This window comes from Aquarana catesbeiana, linkage group LG06, assembly GCF_042186555.1.
Source record: "Aquarana catesbeiana isolate 2022-GZ linkage group LG06, ASM4218655v1, whole genome shotgun sequence".
NCBI classification, from domain to species: Eukaryota; Metazoa; Chordata; class Amphibia; order Anura; family Ranidae; genus Aquarana; species Aquarana catesbeiana.
In genome coordinates this window covers 389,968,323-389,989,336 of record NC_133329.1, presented here as the reverse complement: position 1 = coordinate 389,989,336, position 21,014 = coordinate 389,968,323, and the positions used below count along the sequence as shown (strand labels likewise).

Here is a 21,014-nt window from a genome sequence, read left to right as displayed (position 1 = left end):
AGACCTCCAGTCCTCTCTGAGACCTGCAGTGAGAGGAATGAAGGTGTAGAATTAGGTGTGTCACAGCCAAGTACTTGTGGGCAATCTGCTTTTGGTACACCGACGTCAGATTGTACCAGGCAAATTTCCCTGCCCCAGCTGCTGCACCGCCGAAAGAAGTTTGCTCCCAGCCATCCACATGCCCAGCGGTTGAATGCTAGCTTGGCAAAATTGCTAGCACTTCAACTGCTGCCTTTTCAGTTGGTAGACTCTGCCCCCTTCCGTGAGTTTGTGGAATGTGCGGTTCCTCAGTGGCAGGTACCCAAACGCCACTTTTTCTCACGGAAGGCGATTCCGGCTCTCTACCGGCATGTGGAAGGCAATGTCCATGCCTCGCTGGACAGGGCGGTCAGCGGTAAGGTGCATATTACCGCTGACTCATGGTCCAGCAGGCATGGACAGGGACGTTACCTAAGTTTCACGGCACATTGGGTGACTCTGCTGGCAGCTGGGAAGGATGCAGGACAAGGTGCAGTAGTGTTGGCGGTTGTTCCGCCACCACGCCTCCAAAATGCTGATTGTGACACACCTCTCTCCTCCACCCCCTCCTCTTCTTCTTCCTCCATGGCCTCTTCCTCGGAACCAGCGGTGCTCCGTAGTCGTTCAAGGGGCTACGCAAGTACGCAGGCCAAAAGATGCCATGCGGTGCTTAAGCTGGTGTGCTTGGGGGACAGGAGCCACACTGGGGCAGAGGTTCTGTCAGCTCTGCAGGGGCAGGTTCAGAGGTGGTTGACGCCACGCCAACTTAAGGCAGGAATGGTGGTTTGCGACAATGGCACCAACCTCCTCTCTGCCCTCCGACAGGGACAAATGACCCATGTGCCCTGTTTGGCTCACGTCCTTAACTTGGTGGTGCAGTGGTTCTTGGGCAGGTACCCGGGCTTACAGGATGTCCTGAGGCAGGCCAGGAAAGTCTGTGTGCATTTCCGCCGGTCATATAATGCCAGTGCTCGGCTGACGGACCTCCAAAAGGAGTTTAACCTGCCCAAGAACCGCCTAATCTGTGACATGCCCACCAGGTGGAACTCAACGTTGGCCATGCTGCAGCGGCTGCACACGCAGCAGAGGGCCATCAATGAGTACCTGTGCGACTATGGCACCAGGACAGGGTCAGGGGAGCTTGTTTTTTTTTCCCCACGCCAGTGGGCCATGATCAGGGATGCATGCACTGTCCTGTCACCATTCGAGGAGGCCACGAGGATGGTGAGCAGTGACAGTGCATGCATCAGTGACACTGTCCCCCTTGTCCACCTGTTGGAGCACACGCTGCGTGGAATAATGGACAGGGCACTTGAGGCAGAACAGAGGCAGGAAGAGGAGGACTTCCTTAGCTCTCAAGGCCCCCTTTATCCAGACAGTGTTCCTGCGTGCCCGCCGATCACACAGGAAGAGGACGAGGAGGAGGAGGAGGAAGATTGTGTCAGTATGGAGGTGGAGCCTGGCACTCAGCATCAGCAGCAGTCTTTAAGGGATCAGTCCAAAGAAACACATGGACTTGTACGTGGCTGGGAGGAGGTGGCTGCAGACGTTGTCGTCCTTAGTGACCCAGAGGACTCCGGACCGAATGCCTCAGCAAACCTACGCTGCATGGCCTCCCTGATCCTGCAAAGCCTGCGTAAGGATCCTCGTATTCGTGGTATCAAGGAGAAGGACCAATACTGGCTGGCAACCCTCCTTGATCCACGTTACAAGGGTAAGGTTGCGGACCTTATCTTGCCATCGCAGAGGGAGCAGAGGATGAAACATCTTCGGGAGGCCTTGCAGAAAGGTCTGTGCAATGCGTTCCCAGAGACTGGGAGGTTACAAACTCCTGTTTCTGGACAACGTGTTGCTGAGGCTTCGGTCAGTCAAAGAAGGAGCGGTGGAGAAGGTGGCCGTCTGACCGATGCGTTCAGACAATTTTTTGGTCCGCAGCCCCAAGGTATGATCGGTTCCAGCAACCATTGCCAGCGTCTGTTTTACATGGTGCAGGAATACCTAGGGACAAGATCAGACTTGGACACCTTTCCCACCGAAAATCCTCTGGGTTACTGGGTCTTGAGGATGGATCACTGGCCAGAGCTTGCACAGTATGCAATTGAGCTACTGGCCTGTCCTGCATCCAGCGTTCTTTCGGAACGCACATTCAGTGCTGCTGGAGGCGTGGTAACCGATCACAGGGTGCGTCTGTCCACCGACTCGGTCGATCGGCTGACCTTCATATAAATGAATGAGTCTTGGATCACCACCAGCTACCAAGCACCTGATGCTGATGTAACCGAATAATTTTTTTTGAAATCTCAGATCCCTTCAAAGACTGCCTATGCTGATGCTGAGTGACTATCCCTGAGTAATTATCCTCTTCCTCCTCAATCATCACGCTGATAGCTTGTAAGAACATTTTTGGTTCTGGGCGCCACCACCAGTGCCTAAGGCACAATTTTTCAGCCCCTGTTTAACAGGGGCGTGTTAATTACAATTTTTGATGTAATACTTTGCAGCAGGGCTCGTTCCTGCATTCCAACTAGAGTGTCTGTGAGGGGTTGCAGTGTTGTGGCACCAGCACCAGTGCCTAAGGCCCAATTTCTCTGCCCCTGTCTAACAGGGGCGTGTAATTACAATTTTTGATGCAATACTTTGCAGCAGGGCTCGTTCCTGCGTTCCAACTAGAGTGTCTGTGAGGGGTTGCAGTGTTGTGGCACCAGCACCAGTGCCTAAGGCCTAATTTTTCAGCTCCTGTTCAACAGGGGCATGTAATTACAATTCTTGATCTAATATTTCACAGCAGGGCCCTGTGAGGGCTTACAGTGTTGTGGCCACAGCAACACCTAAGGCCCAAATTTCTGCTGAGTATATAGGGCAGGACCCTACTTTCAAACATCTAACTTACAAACGACTCCTACTTGCAAACGGAAGGAGACAACAGGAAGTGAGATGAAATCTACCCCTAGGAAGGGAAATTCTCTCCTGTAAGAGTTAATATGGGAAAACAATTTCTCCTTTCCACTGATGCTTTCCAATCCTTGTTCCACAAAAAACCCAAATTTTCAAAAAACATTTTTCATTGGGACAAAAAGTGAGGTGAAATCTTCTGAAGAGGAGGAAAGACAGCAAAACAAATGTCACAGGGGTGATAACCCTTCCCTATGTTTTCCAAAAAGCTTAAAAAAGATTTTTTGGCTGGAGCTAAACGCTTTAAAAATTTAGCCGTTCAAAATTACAAAGAGATTCTACTTAACAACAAACCTACAGTCCCTGTCTTGTTTGCACCGCCTGTATACTGCTGTTCAGAGTATATAGGGCCTTTCCTTATTTTAATTTGGGTGCGGGGTTCCCCTTAATATCCATACAAGACCCAAAGGGCCTGGTAATGGACTGGGGGGTACCCATGCCGTTTGTCTCACTGATTTTCATCCATATTGCTATGACCCGACATGACATTAAACCCGCAAGCAGTTTTAAATGAGATTTTTTCCTTTAAAAATGACATTTGGTGCAGGGACTGTTCTAAACACGGGAAACACGCGTCACTTTACAGGCATACTATAGACACCCCCCAGGTACGATATTTAAAGGAATATTTCACTTTTTTTTTTTTTACTTTAAGCATCATTAAAATCACTGCTTCCGAAAAAACGGCCGTTTTTAAAAGTTTTTTTTGCATTGATATATGTCCCCTGGGGTAGGACCCGGGTCCCCAAAACCTTTTTAGGACAATACCATGCAAATTAGCCTTTAAAATGAGCACTTTTGATTTCGAACGTTCGAGTCCCATAGACGTCAATGGGGTTCTAACGTTCGTGCGAACTTTCGGTCCGTTCGCAGGTTCTGGTGCGAACCGAACCGGGGGGTGTTCGGCTCATCCCTACTGCATATGATGGGCACAGAAGCTGCATATGATGGGCACAGAAGCTGCATATGGTGGGCACAGAGGCTGCATATGATGGGCACAGAGGTTGCATATGATGGGCACAATGGCTGCATATGACGAGCACAGAGGCTGCATATGATAGGCACAGTGGCTGCATATGGTGGGCACAGTGGCTGCATTTTATGGGCACAGTGGCTGCAATCGATGGCACAGTGAGGCTGCAATTAATTTTTTTTTTCAGTGTTTTTCTGAATTTTTCAGTTTGTTTGCGGCCCCCAAAATATTTTGAGCACCAGCCGCCCCTGCATAAAATACATTAAGGTAAAAAAACCTCTTTATGGCTAGGTTGACATCTATGCATGTCGGGAACACACGCAAAATCATGCGATTTCCTGACACAAACAGAACTGTGCTGCGCTTTAGCATCAGCACATCTGCAAACGCGCGCTATGCGCTTCAGTGCCGTGCATTTTTAGAAACAAGTTGGGACTTCTTTTCCGTGTTCATCGCACGTAAGGGAAGCCAATTGAAATGAATAGGCTGCCCTACACGTGATGCACGTACGTAGGTTGCACCTGTAGGTGTGAACCAAGCCCAAGTTGAATGTGTGTATTTATGACAATCAAACATTAGATAGAATATAGACTCCTTTAGATAAACTGGTTTAGGGTGTGCAGGCATCAAAGATATAATAAAGCAATATATTCAGCTTTTATTCCTGTAACCCGTATGGAAAATCCGCTCAGCTGTCCAGAAAAATGCAGTTTTGACAACCTCACCAAAGATGCTCGTCAGTGGTCCAGCGAAAAAAAAAGCATTGCAAACCTGTTCTAAGCCATGCTCTTCTTTCAGTCTCTCCTCCCTTGTTCGCTCCCATGTCTGCGCCCTCCCCTTCTCTCTCCATCCCCCATCCCTCCCCCTGGCTCTCAAACCATTGTATTCCTGACTTGGCTCCTGCTTTGGGAGCGGCAGCAACACAGATAGTGGCTACTGAGATTTGGCATCCATCAGCCGGTCTGCCTAGATCCTCTTATCCGCCTTGTGCCACTACATCCCTTTGTCTCTACCATTGGACAATCCTAGATGCCCAGCACTGGCTTGCTCTGGGCTGCATCAGGAGCCAAGGAAGTATAGCAAAGCTTGGTCCGGGGGTCCCCTTCTTCTCTTGTCCCCCCCCTTCGCAGACATGAAGAAGAGTTGGATCAAAAGACGCTCTCAGGTAAGGGAGGAGAGAGGGGAGGGAGATGGATGGATAGAGGAGGGGACTGGTAGTGATGGGACAGACATGGCATTAGAGAATAGGTAGGGTACCAAGGGGATTGCCAGGCCAAGTGGTTTTATAGAAGGCTAAAGTGAGTATTTTATAGGGTCATCAGAACCCCCCCCCCGATAGCGGTAGAGCACATTGCTCCAATCTACACACAATCCTTACGACATGACGGTACCAATCACACGCCTATTACCGAGACAACTGATACAAAACCTATTTAATGACACAGCTTGGATGTTCCATCTGAGATCCTCCAGCCAAGCTGGTCCTGCACTTCTTGTAGCCAACGTAGATAATGGAAGCAGAGTCATTAGCATAGTCTGTACACCCTGCACAGAAATACTGTACGCATGGCAGATGCCTCTTATATAATACTCTTATCGCCGGCAATGTGCTTAGGCTCAAACAAATCTCTCATACCGTACAACTACAGCTGAGCACTTGCCATACACTGACCCGAAATACATCAAATTCTCTAAATTGAATTCACCGATTATTTACTAAAAACTCCCCCTGATTTCAAAAACTTCCCTGAATTCAGAATCCGAGCATTGAGTTAACAGTTACCGATACTTGGGTTACAAGCCAAGTAGGCCTAAGACTGGGAAAAAAAGTCCCCCACGTGTCCTAAGTTCAACTTGTCAATTTTTCCAAAGACTGATCAGATCAGCTTTGGTTGTAGGTCAGTGGTCTCCAAACTGCAGCCTTTTGTTTGCTTTTATCCGGCCCTTTGGTCATTATTCCCCCCACTGTTGCTGACATAGGGGAATATTTACTAAAATTGGAGCACTCAGAATCTGGTGCAGCTGTGCATGGTAGCCAATCAGCTTCTAACTTCAGCTTGTTCAATTAAGCTTTGACAATAAAACCTGGAAGCTGATTGGTTTCTATGTAAAGCTGCTCCAGATTTTGCACTCTTTTTTTCAATTTTAGTAAATCTCCCCCCATAGTTCCTACCACTGACACCAACAATGGGGCACAATCTTTCCATTGACACTATGATGGGGCACTAATCCTTCCACCAACACCAATGATGGGGCACTATTCCTCCCATTGACAGCAATGATGGGGTACTAATCCTCCCACTAACACCACTGATGGGGCACTATTCCTCCTATTGACACCCATGATGGGGCACCATTCCTCCCATTGACACCCATGATGGGGCACTAATCCTCCCACTAACACCATTGATGGGGCACTATTCCTAGAGTTGCCACCTCATCCCTTTAAACCCGAACACATATGAATTACACAGGTTCTGAGGCTAATTTAATGCAGAGAAGGCACCAAGTGAGTTTAATTACCACATTAATCAGCCACAGAATCTGTGTAATTAATATGTGTTTGGTTTTAAAGGGATGAGGTGGCAACCCTAACTGTTCCTCCCATTGACACCCATGATGGGGCACTATTCCTCCCATTGACACCCATGATGGGGCACTAATCTTCCCATTGATACCAACGATAGGGCACTATTACTCCCCTAATACCATTTATGGAGTGTTGTTTACTCCCACTGATGCAAAGACATTTTCTACTCCAACTGGCCACACTGTGGCCCCCTAAAGTTTGAAGGACAGTAAACTGGCCCTTTTTTTTAGAAAGTTTAGAGACCCCCTGGTGTAGGTCAACCTTTTGAACTTCAAGGAACACTTGAAAAAATGTTCAGGTCTTGAGGAACCCAAGCTAAAAGGGCCCCTCGTGTCCTAAGTTCAACTTGTCAATTTTTCCAAAGACTAATCAGATCAGCTTTGGTTGTAGGTCAGTGGTCTCCAAACTGCAGCCCCTTGCTTGCTTTTATCTGGCCCTTTGGGCATTATGCCCCCCACTGTTGCTGACATAGGGCAAGATTTACTAAAATTAGAGCACTCAGAATCTCGTCCCAGACTGGGAAAATGATTCAAGGAACCCTTGAAAAAATGTTCAGGTCTTGAGGAACCCAAGCTAAAGATGACCAAACCTACAGCTCATGGTAGATTAGTATGATCAGTAAGTTGAAGAAAGTTTTAAATAAAAGAATAAAGAATAAGACATACCTAGCGTATTTGACACCCACATACTGTATATAATAAAGCAGTATTAAACCTGAAAAACAAAAATGTATTATATTGTAGCTTATCAACTCTTAGATGTGGTGGCTACATTACTTTTCTTTTTTTTACCTTTATTTTCATCTGGTGACCCTGCCAGCAAGTCTGTTATTTTTCAACTTCCTTTAACAGAACAAGCTGTCCTGCAAATGTGGCAGCTAGAGTGTTGAGATAAACCTTTTCCCACTGACAGGGGTGCTTACAATGGTCAGCTTTTATTTATTTATGTAAAATCTTTATCCTAATAGGGGGGGAAAAAACTGTTCCTGTGACTTTTTGAAAGTGTTAGTTGGAGTTTGGCTTCATTTTGTTAGTCAAGTCCATCTAAATCTGCTAGTTTAACATTACCCTCCCCCCAGACTGACAACGCTGCTGTCCAAGGCTGTCTCCATTTCTCCTCTACCCAAAGTGGAGACACCCTAGGACAGAAAGTGTGTTACTGGCAGGATCACCAGGTGAAAAATAACCAAAAAAAGACTAATACAGCCACCACATCTAATGATTGGTAAGCTGCATTATAATTTTTTTTTGTTTTTGGTTTGAGTGCCACTTTAATATACATGAGTGTCAAATATGATAGGAATGTAATAATCTTTATTCTTTTATTTAAAACTTTCTACAGCTCCCTGATCATCCTAACATATCATAACCTGTAGCTTTGATCATCTTTAGCTGGGGTTCCCCAGGACCTGAAAATGATTTCCAGGTTTTCTCCAAGTTCAAGAGATTGAGAAATGTTGATCTACGCTCATGTTGATCTTTTGGGAAATTGACAAGTAGACATTTTTTGGGTTTAATACCATTTATAACTGGTAATCTGTCCTTAAAATAGCATGTTGGGAAGCTGCAACAATGTACATTTTTGGCTTCTGTTTTCTTAGATGTAACGATACATTGTAGCCTTTCTCATCCTTTTTAATATGGAGGAAGCTTTGAAATATTTTTCAGGTCTCAGGGAACCCCTGCTAATAATGATTATATCTACAGCTGACTGTACATTAGCAGGAGCAGTACGTTGTGAAAGGAGATTTGACACCTAGGTCTGCTCTATACAGCAAAAGAATGTTCAGTAATATTTTTGAAATGAAAAAATGGTGGAGTCATCTTACACTGGTGGTTAGTGTGGAAGTACCCCCTTCCCTTCCATTGGTGGTCCATGTGAAAGTAATCCCTTCCAGTGGTGCTCAGTGTAGAAGTGTCTCCTTCCATTGGTGATCAGTTTGGAAGTGCCTCCTTCCATTCGTGGTCAGTGTTGAAGTGCCCCCTTCAATTGGTGGTCAGTGTGGAAGTACCTCCTTCCATTGGTGGTTAGTGTGGAAGTACCTCCTTCCACTGGTGGTCAGTATGGAAGTGCCCATTTTTATTGGTGGCCAGTGTGGAAGTACCTCCTTCCATTGGGGGTCAGTGTGGAAGTGCCCCCTTTTATTGGTGATCAGAGTGAAAGTACCTCCTTCCATTGGTGGTCAGTGTGGAAGTACCTCCTTCCATTGGTGGTCATTGTGGAAGTGTCTCCTTTCATTGGTGGTCAGAGTGGAAGTACCTCCTTTCATTGATGGTCAGTCTGGAAGTACCCTGTTCCATTGGTGGTCAGTGTGGAAGTACCTCCTTCCATTGGTGGTCAGTGTGGAAGTGTCCCCTTCCATTGGTGGTCAGTGTGGATGTATATGCTTCCATTGGTGGTCAGTGTGGAAGTACCTCCTTTCACTGATGGTTAGTCTGAAAGTACCCCCTTCCATTGGTGGTCAGTGTGGAAGTACCTCCTTTCACTGATGGTCAGTCTGAAAGTACCCCCTTCCATTGGTGGTCAGTGTGGAAATATGTCATTCCATTGGTAGTTAGTGTGGCAGTACCCCTTTCCCCTTCCACTGGTGGTCAGGGTAAGTGGGAGGCCTCCTGTATTCAGTAAGCAGCAGTGCAGCTGCTTGACATGGGACACGGGAGCTTGCGGCAATCACAGGGATCCCACAGGTATGGAACTCTAAAAATTGCCACACTTGGAATTCAGCAGTAATTATTTTTAGCTAATGGAAAGCTAGTTTCTAAGGGGGGAAAAAATTGAGCAATTTTGGTGTTTATCGTACATTTTTCACATTGCCATGGAAATCTAATGTGGCTTAAAATGCTTTTAGCTTAGGGAGATCCACCCTCTCTATTTGTCCTGTTTACAGTTATCACCAAGAGTGAAAAGAAATCTAAAATTTTGGGTTGTCACCAGAACAGGAATGGAGGGGAAATCTTCCAATGGGGTTCCCTCACTTTGGAGGGATTTCCTCTCACTTCCTCTTTTTGGCTATGAGGCAGGAAGTAAAGGGAAATCTCTTCAATAGAACACAGATAGCAACATCCCCTCCCTTACTCTAAAATGAAAAAAAAAGAAAGAAAAAGTTTTGCCTTTAGTTCTATTTTCTGCATCATCTAAAGTTTAAATCACAGAATTATACTCAGACTGTATACTTGCTTTGGTTTCTGAAGAGAGATCACATTCAGATCACTCTTCAGACAGCATTTGACAGGTGGTGAGGAGGCATTGTATCACCTTCACACTGCCTGCTTTAACCTCTTAAACCTTCAAATATGTGTACCAGAATGGATCACGCTTGGCGGGTGCTACCCCCCACAAAAAAACAACAGGGGGGTATAAGTTTTGCTGCGGCATGTGTACACCCCTGGCTGATGCCTCTACAGCTAAAGGGGGTAGCGGTTGGGGGGCGGTAAAAGCATGGCTGGGCTTTACCACCCCTCAACTGTGTGATTGAGCCCTTAGAGATTTAAATTGGAACTAAAGTTTAAGGAATTGCTGAGAGGTGGTGTTTCCTGGTAGAAGACACTTTGCATGCCTTTGATTTTGTGTACACTGCCTGCAGCTCATATACAGTACAGTGCACATTCAATGCCTACTACCATCTATAAGGCCCCATGACTAAGCTCCGGAGGGGGAGTGAAACGTGTTGGGGGGCGTGGTTTGGCTGGAGTACAGGCTGAGGTTGTCACTCTTACATTAATCCTAGGGACTACACGCATGTGTGGCTACAGGGATCCTTTTCTTTTGTACAAATCATCTATAAGGCCTCATGACTAAGCTACAGAGGGGGAGTGAAACACGTCACCGGCGTGGCTTGGCTGGAGTCCAGGCTGAGGTTGCCACTCTTACATTAATCCTAGGGACTACACGCATGTGCGGCTACAGGGATCCTTTTCTTTTGTACAAATCATCTATAAGGCCTCATGACTAAGCTCCGGAGGGGGGAGTGAAACGCGTCAGTGCGTGGCTTGGCTGGAGTCCAGGCTGAGGTTGCCACTCTTACATTAATCCTAGGGACTACAGGCATGTGCGGCTACAGGGATCCTTTTCTTTTGTACAAATCATCTATAAGGCCTCATGACTAAGCTCCGGAGGGGGGAGTGAAACGCGTCGGGGGCGTGGCTTGGCTGGAGTCCAGGCTGAGGTTGCCACTCTTACATTAATCCTAGGGACTACATGCATGTGCGGCTACAGGGATACTTTTCTTTTGTACAAATCATCTATAAGGCCTCATGCACACTGGGCGTTTTTAATGCTGCTGTTGGGAACGTCTGTTGTTTTTTATTTTTTCTGCGTCTAAATGCCCCTGCATGTAAGACTATGATCAGTCCACTGATCAGTGGCGGCTGGTGCTCAATTTTTCACCCCCCCCTCCAGCCAGCTAGCCAGTCAGCCAACAAAACACCCCCCCGCACGATCGCCGCTCCCCCCCCCAACGCTTGATCGCCACATCGCTCGCCCATCACACACCAGGCCCCCTGCCAGCCCTTCACTTACCCCCTGCAGGTCACGGCTTCGCTTCTCCTCCCTGGCCAATCAGGACTTAGGACTTGCGACCAATCGGGTCTTAGGACTCCCTGCCAATCGGGTCCCAGGACCCGCTTCCTGATTGGCTGGCAGGCCTCCTGCCAGCCCCTGCACTTACCCCATCCAGGTGGTGGCTTGCTCCCCAAGTCTCCTCCAGAGTCCCGGCGGTTGCTTCTCCTCCCGGTCAAGCATGACTTGGGACCCACGGCCAATCATGACTTGGGACCCGCGGCCAATCATGACTTGGGACCCGCGGCCAATCATGACTTGGGACCCGCGGCCAATCGGGTCTCGGGACACGCTTCCTGATTGGCCAGGAGGAGAAACAGGAAGACATTGGCTAATGTCACATAACTGGGTGGGCTCGGGGCACAGTGCTCTGTGTCCCGAGCCCACTCTTTTTTGAAACCAATTAGAGCCTCTTGCTTTAATCATGTGCTTCAAAAACAAAAAACCCCAGATTAGTGGACAGGATCGGATCGGATGTTGGCGGGGGTTAATGAACACATGTCCCTTAACACCCGCCGCTCCATAGAGGGCAATGGCTGGCCCAATTGGTCCGCCCGTGTGAGCGGGCCTAGGACAGAAAAAAAACCCCCCACCGTCAGCGTGTCCCGGAGCAGCGTTTACCACTTGAGCATTAATTCATTTCAATGGCCAGAAAAATTGTTATCCTGGCCAATGAAATAAATGATCGTCCAAGTGCTTGATGCACCTAAATGCGTTACACGCGTTTTAAAGTGTCAAGTATTTTGTCTGCCAAAATGCTGCTGCCAGGAGTAAAGGCGTCTAGGAGAGACGGGCAAAGCTTCCAGTGTGCATGAGGCCTAAGGGTAACTATTAGGGTCGCACCGATACTCGTACTCACTCAAATGCGCCGACACCTTAAACCTATACCTTTGTGGTGCGATTTGAACCCATACAAAATGAATGGGCTCAAATCACACTGCAAACAGTCGCATGCGATTTGAACAGGAACGCGGAATTTCTGTCCGAATCGCATGCAGTTTCCCGCACAACGCTCCCGTGTGAACCCAGGCTTTTGTATAGTGACGTCTGCCTGGGTTTACACAGGAGCGGTGCGGAAAATCGCATGTGATTCGGACAGAAATCCCACCGTGTTCCTGTTCAAATCGCATGTGACGCATCACAACTTTCACACACTCAGAAACTCCATTGTTCAGCCGCTCAGTCAAACCCAACCCATCACTCGCTCACACCCCCCCCCACCAGCCCCGCACTTACCCCATCTAGGTCACGGGCAGCTTCGGCTCCTTCCTGCGTCTCCTCCTCCTCGGCGGCTTCACCCTGCGTCTCCGGCTTCACGGCGGCTTCCTTCTAGGCGGCTTCCCTCCTCCTTCCCTCGGCAGCCAATACAATCGATTCTGCTCTTGGCCAACCAGGTTATAGGACCCGCTTTCCTGATTGGCTGGGAGGAGAATTCTATTGTCACACAACAGGGTGGGCTCGGGGCGCAGTGCTCTGCGCCCCAAGCCCACTCTTTTTTGAAGCCAATTAGAGCTCTTGCTCTAATCATGTGTTAAAAAAAAAAAAAAAACCCCATTGAAATCCATGCGTCCGGCGCCCTGCATGTAGATTAGGGGCCGGGAGCATGGATTAGGGGGGCGGCGCCCCTGCACCCCGTATGGACGGGTCACCACTGCTTGGTACTATGTTGGAATAAATTTATATCTGGATGTTCAGTCCTCAGTGTGGCATTTTAATCTCTGATTAATTAAGGGCGCATTCATGTGTGATTGGCTCTCTGAAGAGCGATCAGCATTCAGAACGCTCTTCAGAGACCATTTGACAGGAGGTGAGGGAGGCATTGTAACTCCTCCTCACCACCTGCGTGCATTGCGTGCGGCTGCGGGGCAGTTTCAGAGTAGCCCTATTCATTTCAATGGGTCACATTCCGCAGGTACCACCAACCGTAGGCAGACCATTAGATTATGGAGTTGCAGACCATTAGATTATGGAAATCTTTGGATGTAGAGATGCTGCCAACCCAGAATCCAAATACCCCATCCAAACACCACTGCAGCTGCCATTCCAATAGGATAACCTTAGAATTCCAGCGCTATCCTTCCATTTTTTGTTCCATAATGTTTCCATAATGAGCAATTAGGCTGTGCATTACAGCGAGAGCCGCCGACGCTCCCCGGGCTACATCTCCACCTTAACTGCTTGTTGACATTTATCACGCTAGGATCATATTGATTTCTGTATGCTGCCAATGAGCCGTCTGTCAATAAATGGTTAAATCCTTCAGTTAAAAAAGAGATTGAGGGCTCATTTACAGCCCGGCCTCTTGTGCGTTGCATGAAATAAAAAAATATACATTCTAGTAAAAAAAAAAAAAAAAAAAAAAAGGATATATATATATATATATATATATATATATATATATATATATATATATATATATATATATATATATATATATATATATATATATATAAAATATGTAAAAAAAAAGTAATAAATATGTAAAAAAAGTAAGTAATAAATAAAATAAACAAATATATAAGAATAAAATTAGAAAAAATACATAAATAAAAATTCTAGAAAAAACATGTAAAAAAAAGGAAATTAAAAATAAATTTAAAAAATATTGAAAAAAACTTAGAAAAAAATGTATAAATAAAAATTTAAAAAATGGAAAAAAGTAAATAAAAAAAATAAAATATATAACAATTTTTAGAAAAAAAATAATAAATAAAAAGTCTAAAAAAAAGTATAAATAAAAATAAAAAAAATGTAAAAAAGTAAATAAAAAAAATAAAATATATAACAATTTTTTGAAAAAAAAATAATAAATAAAAAGTCTAAAAAAATGTCAAAAAGAGTAAATAAAAATAAAAAAAAATATTAAAAAAATTAGAAAAGAATAAATAAATAAAAAAAGTCTAAAAAAAAAAATGTACAATAAAATTAAAATTCTAAAAAATAATTCAAGAAATAAATTAAGGACCCAGTGCTTTTGTGCTTTGGCCTCTGAAGAGCATTTGACAGGCGGCGAGGAGTTATATTGCCTCCTCACCACCTGCTTTAACCCCGTACTAGCACACCGCCATCGCATAGCTTTGCAGCTATGCGTGGCATTTTAGCGAAAAACACTGTTTGATATTTTCGAGGGGGCTGCAGGTAGGCTGTATGGGGCCCCCCCGTGAGTTCTAACAGCAGCCCAGCCAGGGGGACCTATAGATAACCAAAGCTGCACAGCAGTTCTTGGAAACGTCTATAGGTAACCATCCATCGCAGATAAAACATATCATTGCAGGCAAACTCTTCTTGCGCACAAAACATAATGCCATTATTTTTCCCAGACACGCTCAGTGATTTGGGGTCAAGTGGAAGACACAGACAGATGATTGCACACTTTTGTATACGGCGTCAGCCGCTCATTGTAGAAGGCCACAGACGACTGTTTAACTTGACAAGGAGAGGGGCAAATAATACCTGCAGGGCAGAACGTCCTGGCAGGCTAATGGTTAATGGAATGATGCTTGTGGTTTCTATACATTACAGCGGCACAGAGGGGGGGGGCGAGAGTGTGAGAGGCACCCCTGTGGTTTGTGATCCATACTAATGAGACACGTGTAAGGCCAGCTAATGCCTTCGCCCGCCTGTCAGAGGAACGAGTCCCGTGAGCGCTCAGGTCATTATATTGTTCCTGTGTGACAATATCGATCGTAGGTTGTCATATGGTGGCCATACACGCTTGTGTAAGTGATCAGTTACTTTTGACTGATCTGTACCGATATAAATAATTGATTTATAGTCAACAACCCATTTGAGCGATATAAAACACGCACAGTCCATTGATAGTTGGAAGATTCAATCATACGTTATTGATCACATCAGCCGCCAGTATAAACTGTAGGTAAGCAAACTTTTTTCTTTTAATTTACAGTCCAAGAATTAAATTGTCACACATTGTACAAATAAAATAACACCTTCCAGGGATTTCAGTAATGTTCAGCATTACAGCCAAAAACATTTTTTTGTGGTAGGCCCGGTTCACACTGGTGCGACATGCGGACCGACTTGGAGAGCGCATCACAAGTCGCACCCCATTAAGTGCAATGGAACCGTTCTAATAGGAGCAACTTGAGTCGCTCTGACTTCGAAAAAGGTTCCTGCACTACTTTTGGTCCAACTTCGGCACCACTTGCATTGACTTCTGTTAAAGAAGTCATATGCAAGTCATGCCAAACTCGCGCAGTGTGAACCGAGCCTTAAAGTACACTATATTGTCAAAAGTATTGGGACGCCTTTACACACACATGAACTTTAATGACGTCCCAGTCTTTGTCCATAGGGTTCAATATTGAGTTGGCCCACCCTTTGCAGCTATAACAGCTTCTGTTAAAGTGATTGTAAAGCTTTGTTTTTTTAAATAACAAACAAATCACACTTACCTGCACTGTGCAGCTCGCTTTGCAGAGTGGCACTGATCCTCGATTTCTGGGGTCCCCCGGCGGCTCTCGCTGCTCCTCCCCACATCAGGTAACCCCCTAGGAGAAACGCTCTTCCAGGGGGTTACCTTGCGCTCCCGAGTCCAGCATTGGCATCCATAGACATGAATGCCGGACTCTGCCCCGCCCCCACCGAAGCCTGCGTCATTGGATTTGATTGACAGCAGTGGGAGTCAATGGCTGTGCTGCTATCAATCTATCCAATCAAGTGCCGAGAAGAGAACCCCGGGCAGATAGAATGCATTAAGGTGAAAAAACACGGGGGTTTACAACCCCTTTAACTCCTTTGGGAAGGCTGTCCACAAGGTTTAGGAGTGAGTCTATGGAAATGTTTGACCATTCTTCCAGAAGCGCATTTGTGAGGTCAGGCACTGATGTTGGAAGAGAAGGCCTGGCTCACAGTCTCCGCTCTAATTCATCCCAAAGGTGTTCTATCGGGTTGAGGTCAGGACTCTGTGCAGGCCAGTCAAGTTCCTCCACCCCAAACTCGCTCACCCATGTCTTTATGGACCTTGCTTTGTGCACTGGTGCGCAGTCATGTTAGAACAGGAAGGGGCCATCCCCAAACTGTTCCCACAAAGTTGGGAGCATGAAATTGTCCAAAATGTCTTGGTATTCTGATGCCTTAAGAGTTCCCTTCATGGAACTAAGGGGCCAAGCCCGACCCCTGAAAAACAAACCCCACACCATAATTCCCCCCTCCACCAAATGATTTGGACCAGTGCACAAAGCAAGGCTCATAAAGACATGTATGAGCGAGTTTCAAGTGGAGGAACTTAACTGGCCTGCACAGAGTCCTGACCTCAACCTGAGAGAACACCTTTGGGATGAATTAGAGCGGAGGCTGCGAGCCAGGCCTTCTTGTCCAAGAGCACTCAAATGCACCTTGCCACTGGACATGCATTGCAGCACAGCGCAACTGGCGGCGACGCATACATTTTGCATTGTGCCAGGCTGAACCAATTTAGGTCAAATAACTTTTTATTACAGACAAATACCAAAGGTACAAACATTGAACCTATTTAACTAGGCAATTAAGGTCATACCTGGAGTTCAGTTTCAAACAAATATGATTAAAAAAGTGTATATGGCTGTGGTCAGCTCAAATCATTCTATTTTTTATTTAAATTCTGCACCGAGGGATATGATGAGAAAGGCCGGCACTAATGAGTCCTCCTGTGCGGTTTGGAGGTAAAGTCTTCCGTGATGCTCCAGTTACCTTCTAATTAACTAATTAACCTACTTTGGTGCGCCAATAGAAAGTTGCTGGCAGTACGAGGCTGGAACTCAGATCCATGGGGACAGTAGATATTTCGGATTCGGAGCACCTCTCTATTCCCACTTCATTGAGGACACTTACAGCCATTTCTTGTGTCCTTCACAGTCCTTCCTCTTCTTTGTGATTCTGGAGGTCAGCGGTATAATAAGACACGAAGGCCATTAGAAATGGGTCAATAAAGCAATTCTAAGTCCCAGACCTCCACGGCTGCCCGGTGACGGGGCTGACAGCTGGAATACCTGACTCTGTAATTGTAATGCTGTATCCTTTCTGTACATCAGCCATTCCAAATGTGTAAGGAATGATCTGCGTGGTTTTTCTCCCTATACCCTAAAATGTAAACCCCGCCCAGTTGAATGACATTTCATTTACTTCTTTTTACCACTCTTCAGCATCCCTCACTAAACTGTGCACTGTAAACAAATTGGATATTTTTTTATTTTTTTTTCTCAGCACTTACTGTATATCTGCTGTATTCATTTTTCACTTCCTCCTCCCTGGCCGCGGCCCATCGCATCATTTCCTGTTTGCAATGCCTCCTGGGAAGGGGCGGCAACTTCCTCTGAAACTGCCGTTGCTATGGAAACCTGACCTGAAACCTATTACACTGCTTGTGCTGCACTGAGCATGTGCGAGATCTGCAAGGATGAGATCCAGGAAGAAATACAGTCTGGCTTCAGATGCCCACACTTAAGATGGCCACGGCCTGCTGTAAGTTTATAAAATAACAAACTACTGCTATAAACTAACAAAACAGACCTTAGTTTACAGACTAACTTTACTAGAATACATTAAGCTTGTGTATTATAGGGGTATTTTTATTTAAAAAGTATAATTTCGGCAGGAACACCACTTTAAGGACTGTTCACCATAAGCAACTGCCATGGGTTTTTCTTCATAAAATACAGTTTTCACCTTATCTTCATAATTATTTTGCACATCAGTGCTGCTGAGCTCCATATTTTCACTTAGCCACTTTTTTTTTTTACCTTTTTGTACCCTTTGTTGCATAACAAAACTGCTGATCTCCCTGAGCTTCTTTGTAGCCACTTCCCATCTACATGTGCTTCAGCAACTGCTGCACATCATTCCTCAGGGTGAGTTTACTGATGTCACTGTGACAACAGTGGATCGCGTTGGCTTAACGCCTGTTAAAACGGCAAACTGTAGTCTCCATCTGTTGCCCATATGATATGGTTACTTGCAGCCTCCATCAGAGGTCCATGTGACTTGGCCAGGTCATTTGACAAGGTGACCATGCAGAAGCACAATTAAAGAGGAAGTAAACCCCGATGGGGGTTTTTCTTGCTCTTTTGCTCCCCGCAAGGCCTGCATACTAGCCCATTATATGACACTTTCCTGCAAACGAAGCCCGCGCTGTCCCCTGAGCAGGCCGCGTCCATCTTCACCCCTCTTCCTCTCCGGGGCCATGGACTCCGGCTCTGTGACTGGCATGCGCACGGGAGTCATCAGTCACGGCACACGCTGGGGGAAGAAACGGCACAGTGGTCCGTTTCTTCACAGCGCATGCGCCGATGAGGACATTGGCACACTACAAGTGAAATATCTCCTAAACGGCGCACGTTTAAGAGATATTTCCACTACCTGTAGGTAAGGCTTATTTTAGGCTTACCTATAGGTAACAGTCACCAAAAAAGGGTTTACAACCACCTTAAGAGATGGGGACACTGCACTGTCAACCTATATCAGGAAGCTCCTGAACAGGGACCTTCATGGCAAGATTGTAGGCAGCTGCAGTCTACTTTCCCCACAGCAGGTGGCACTCTTCCACAGCGGCCCTGTTGCTGGGATGGAAGTCAGGTGGAACAAGATTCCTCTATGGTTTCCTGGGTCACTGGGGAAGCTATCTTATTGGATACTGCCGCCCCACGTGACTCAAGCAGCCATCTTGGGTCAGGCAGAGTTTTTTTAAGGCTTGGCTCCTGGGTTTTGATACGCTTTGTTGAGTGTACAGAGTAGGGACAGGTACCCCGTCTGTGAGGGAAAGTAATAGTGATAGGAAAAGGTTCCTGATGAGGAGGGTAAGAGTAGGGCCTCATCTCTTGAGAACATTCTTCTGATTGAGGACCAGACGGACAGGCTGCATTCAGTCCCCTCTCAATAGACGCTGTGATTCCGGCTACTCCTGTCACTCTTCTGTGAGCCCACCTGGGTGACTTTCCACCAGCTTATTTGTGAACTGTTGCTGCAGATTTTCAATGCAAGTTTATTGCTGCCACCAGTCTGAATTATTGACTCCTCACCACGCTGCACCCCACCTTCAGGATCAACAGAGAATATTTGAATGAAGATTAGATTTTAGTGTTGAGTTTACGTATACTTTACTCATTTCGATAGACTGCCTCTCTTTGAGAACCATATCCCTCTGCATCTCTTCCCTTCCCAGTTGTCCCACATTTTGGTCCGATGTATAGACCTGTAGGCAGGTGCAGTCTATTTTCTCCAACACAATGCAGGTGGAAGAGGAAGTCAAGAGGAACCTAGTTCCACTATGGTTTCCTCGGTTACAGTGTGGCAGCTAAATGATTGGATGCTGATGCCCCATGTGACTTTGGCAGCCATCTTGGGTCGAGCAGAGTCTATTTAAGACCCTGGCTCATCTGTTTGGCACACATTTTGCGAGTGGCTAGTGTAGGGACAGGTCACCCATCTGGCTGGGACAGTGCTTAGCCTCATGGAAAGGTTCCAGATGTGTAGGAAAAGAGCAGGGATACGCCATCCTTTCTGGAAGCCTTCCTGTTTGGGTGCAGACTGGTCAGGCCGCATTCCGCTCCTTGAGACAGATGCTGTCAGCACCTCTGGTCCACCACTCTACTGCTGCTTTGCTGTGACTTGTGAGTGTTCCTGGTCGGGTTGCCTCCCCGCCGGGCCTGTTGTATTGCTGGACTTCTGTTACAATATATTCTTGTTACTGCACCTGAACTCTGTTTCCTACCACACAGAGACCTCTAAAAAAAATTACAATTTAACCACCCAAAGTGTTATACTACACTAAACCTTTCACCCAACCACTAAAGTATTTCATTTTTTGAAATACCACCTTAAGGGCTTTTTCACACCAGCCTTGTTGTCCCAACACCAGCGCTGTTCCAGTACATAGATATGGTGCCTTGAAAAAGTATTCATACCCCTTGACATTTTCCACATTTTGTCATGTTATAACCAAAAACATAAATGTATTTTATTGGGATTTTATGTTAAAGATATTGAATTGGAAGGAAAATGATAAATGGTTTTCCAATTTTTTTACAAATAAATATGTGAAAAGTGTGGGGTACATTTGTATTCAGCCCCCCTGAGTCAGTACTTTGTAGAACCTCCTTTCACTGCAATTACAGCTGCAAGTCTTTTTGGGGATGTCTCTACCAGCTTTGCACATCTAGAGAGTGACATTTTTGCCCATTCTTCTTTGCAAAATAGCTCAAACTCTGTCAGATTCGATGGAGAGCGTCTGTGATCAGCAATTTTCAAGTCTTGTCACAGATTCTCTATTGGATTTAGGTCTGGACTTTGACTGGGCCATTCTAACACTAGAATATACTTTGATCTAAACCATTCCATTGTAGCTCTGGCTGTATGTTTAGAGTCGTTGTCCTGATGGAAGGTGAACCTCCGCCCCAGTCTTAAGTCTTTTGCAGACTCTAACAGGTTTTCTTCTAAGATTGCCCTGTACAGTATTTGGCTTCTTCCATCTTCCCATCAACTCTGACCAGCTTCCCTATCCCTGCTGTACAAAAGCATCCCAACAACATGATGCTGCCACCACCATTATTCATGGTGGGGATGGTGTGTTCAGGGTGATGTGCAGTGTTAGTTTTCCCCCACACATAGCGTTAAATAGTTGTCCTGTGGACAGATTCTCCCACCTGAGCTGTGGATCACTTCAGCTCCTCCAGAGTTACCATGGACCTCTTGGCTGATTCTCTGATGAATGTTCTCCTTGCCCGGCCTGTCAGTTTAGGTGGACGGCCATGTCTTGGTAGGTTCGCAGTTGTGCCATACTCTTTCCATTTTCGGATGATGGATTGAACAGAGCTCCGTGAGATGTTCAAAGCTTGGGATATTTTTTTATAACCTAACCCTGCTTTAAACTTCTCCACAACTTTATCCCTGACCTGTCTGGTGTGTTCCTTGGCCTTCGTGATGGTGTTG

The 21,014-nt window shown here is 46.0% G+C and overlaps 1 protein-coding gene across 3 annotated transcripts in view; it reads left to right on the top strand.

Annotated features, from left to right (window-relative positions):
• SPEG (striated muscle enriched protein kinase) overlaps window positions 1-21,014 on the top strand; it is a 476,968-nt gene that overhangs the window by 142,336 nt on the left and 313,618 nt on the right. Inside the window, exon 1 of one of the 3 annotated variants that reach the window (XM_073634317.1) lies at window positions 4,801-5,108. The exons of the other annotated variants lie outside the window; for them this stretch is intronic. Coding sequence (XP_073490418.1) covers window positions 5,076-5,108 — 33 coding nt within the window. The 5' untranslated portion in view covers window positions 4,801-5,075. Of the gene's footprint in view, window positions 1-4,800; window positions 5,109-21,014 lie in introns of those variants that run through there. 3 annotated transcript variants of the gene reach the window in all.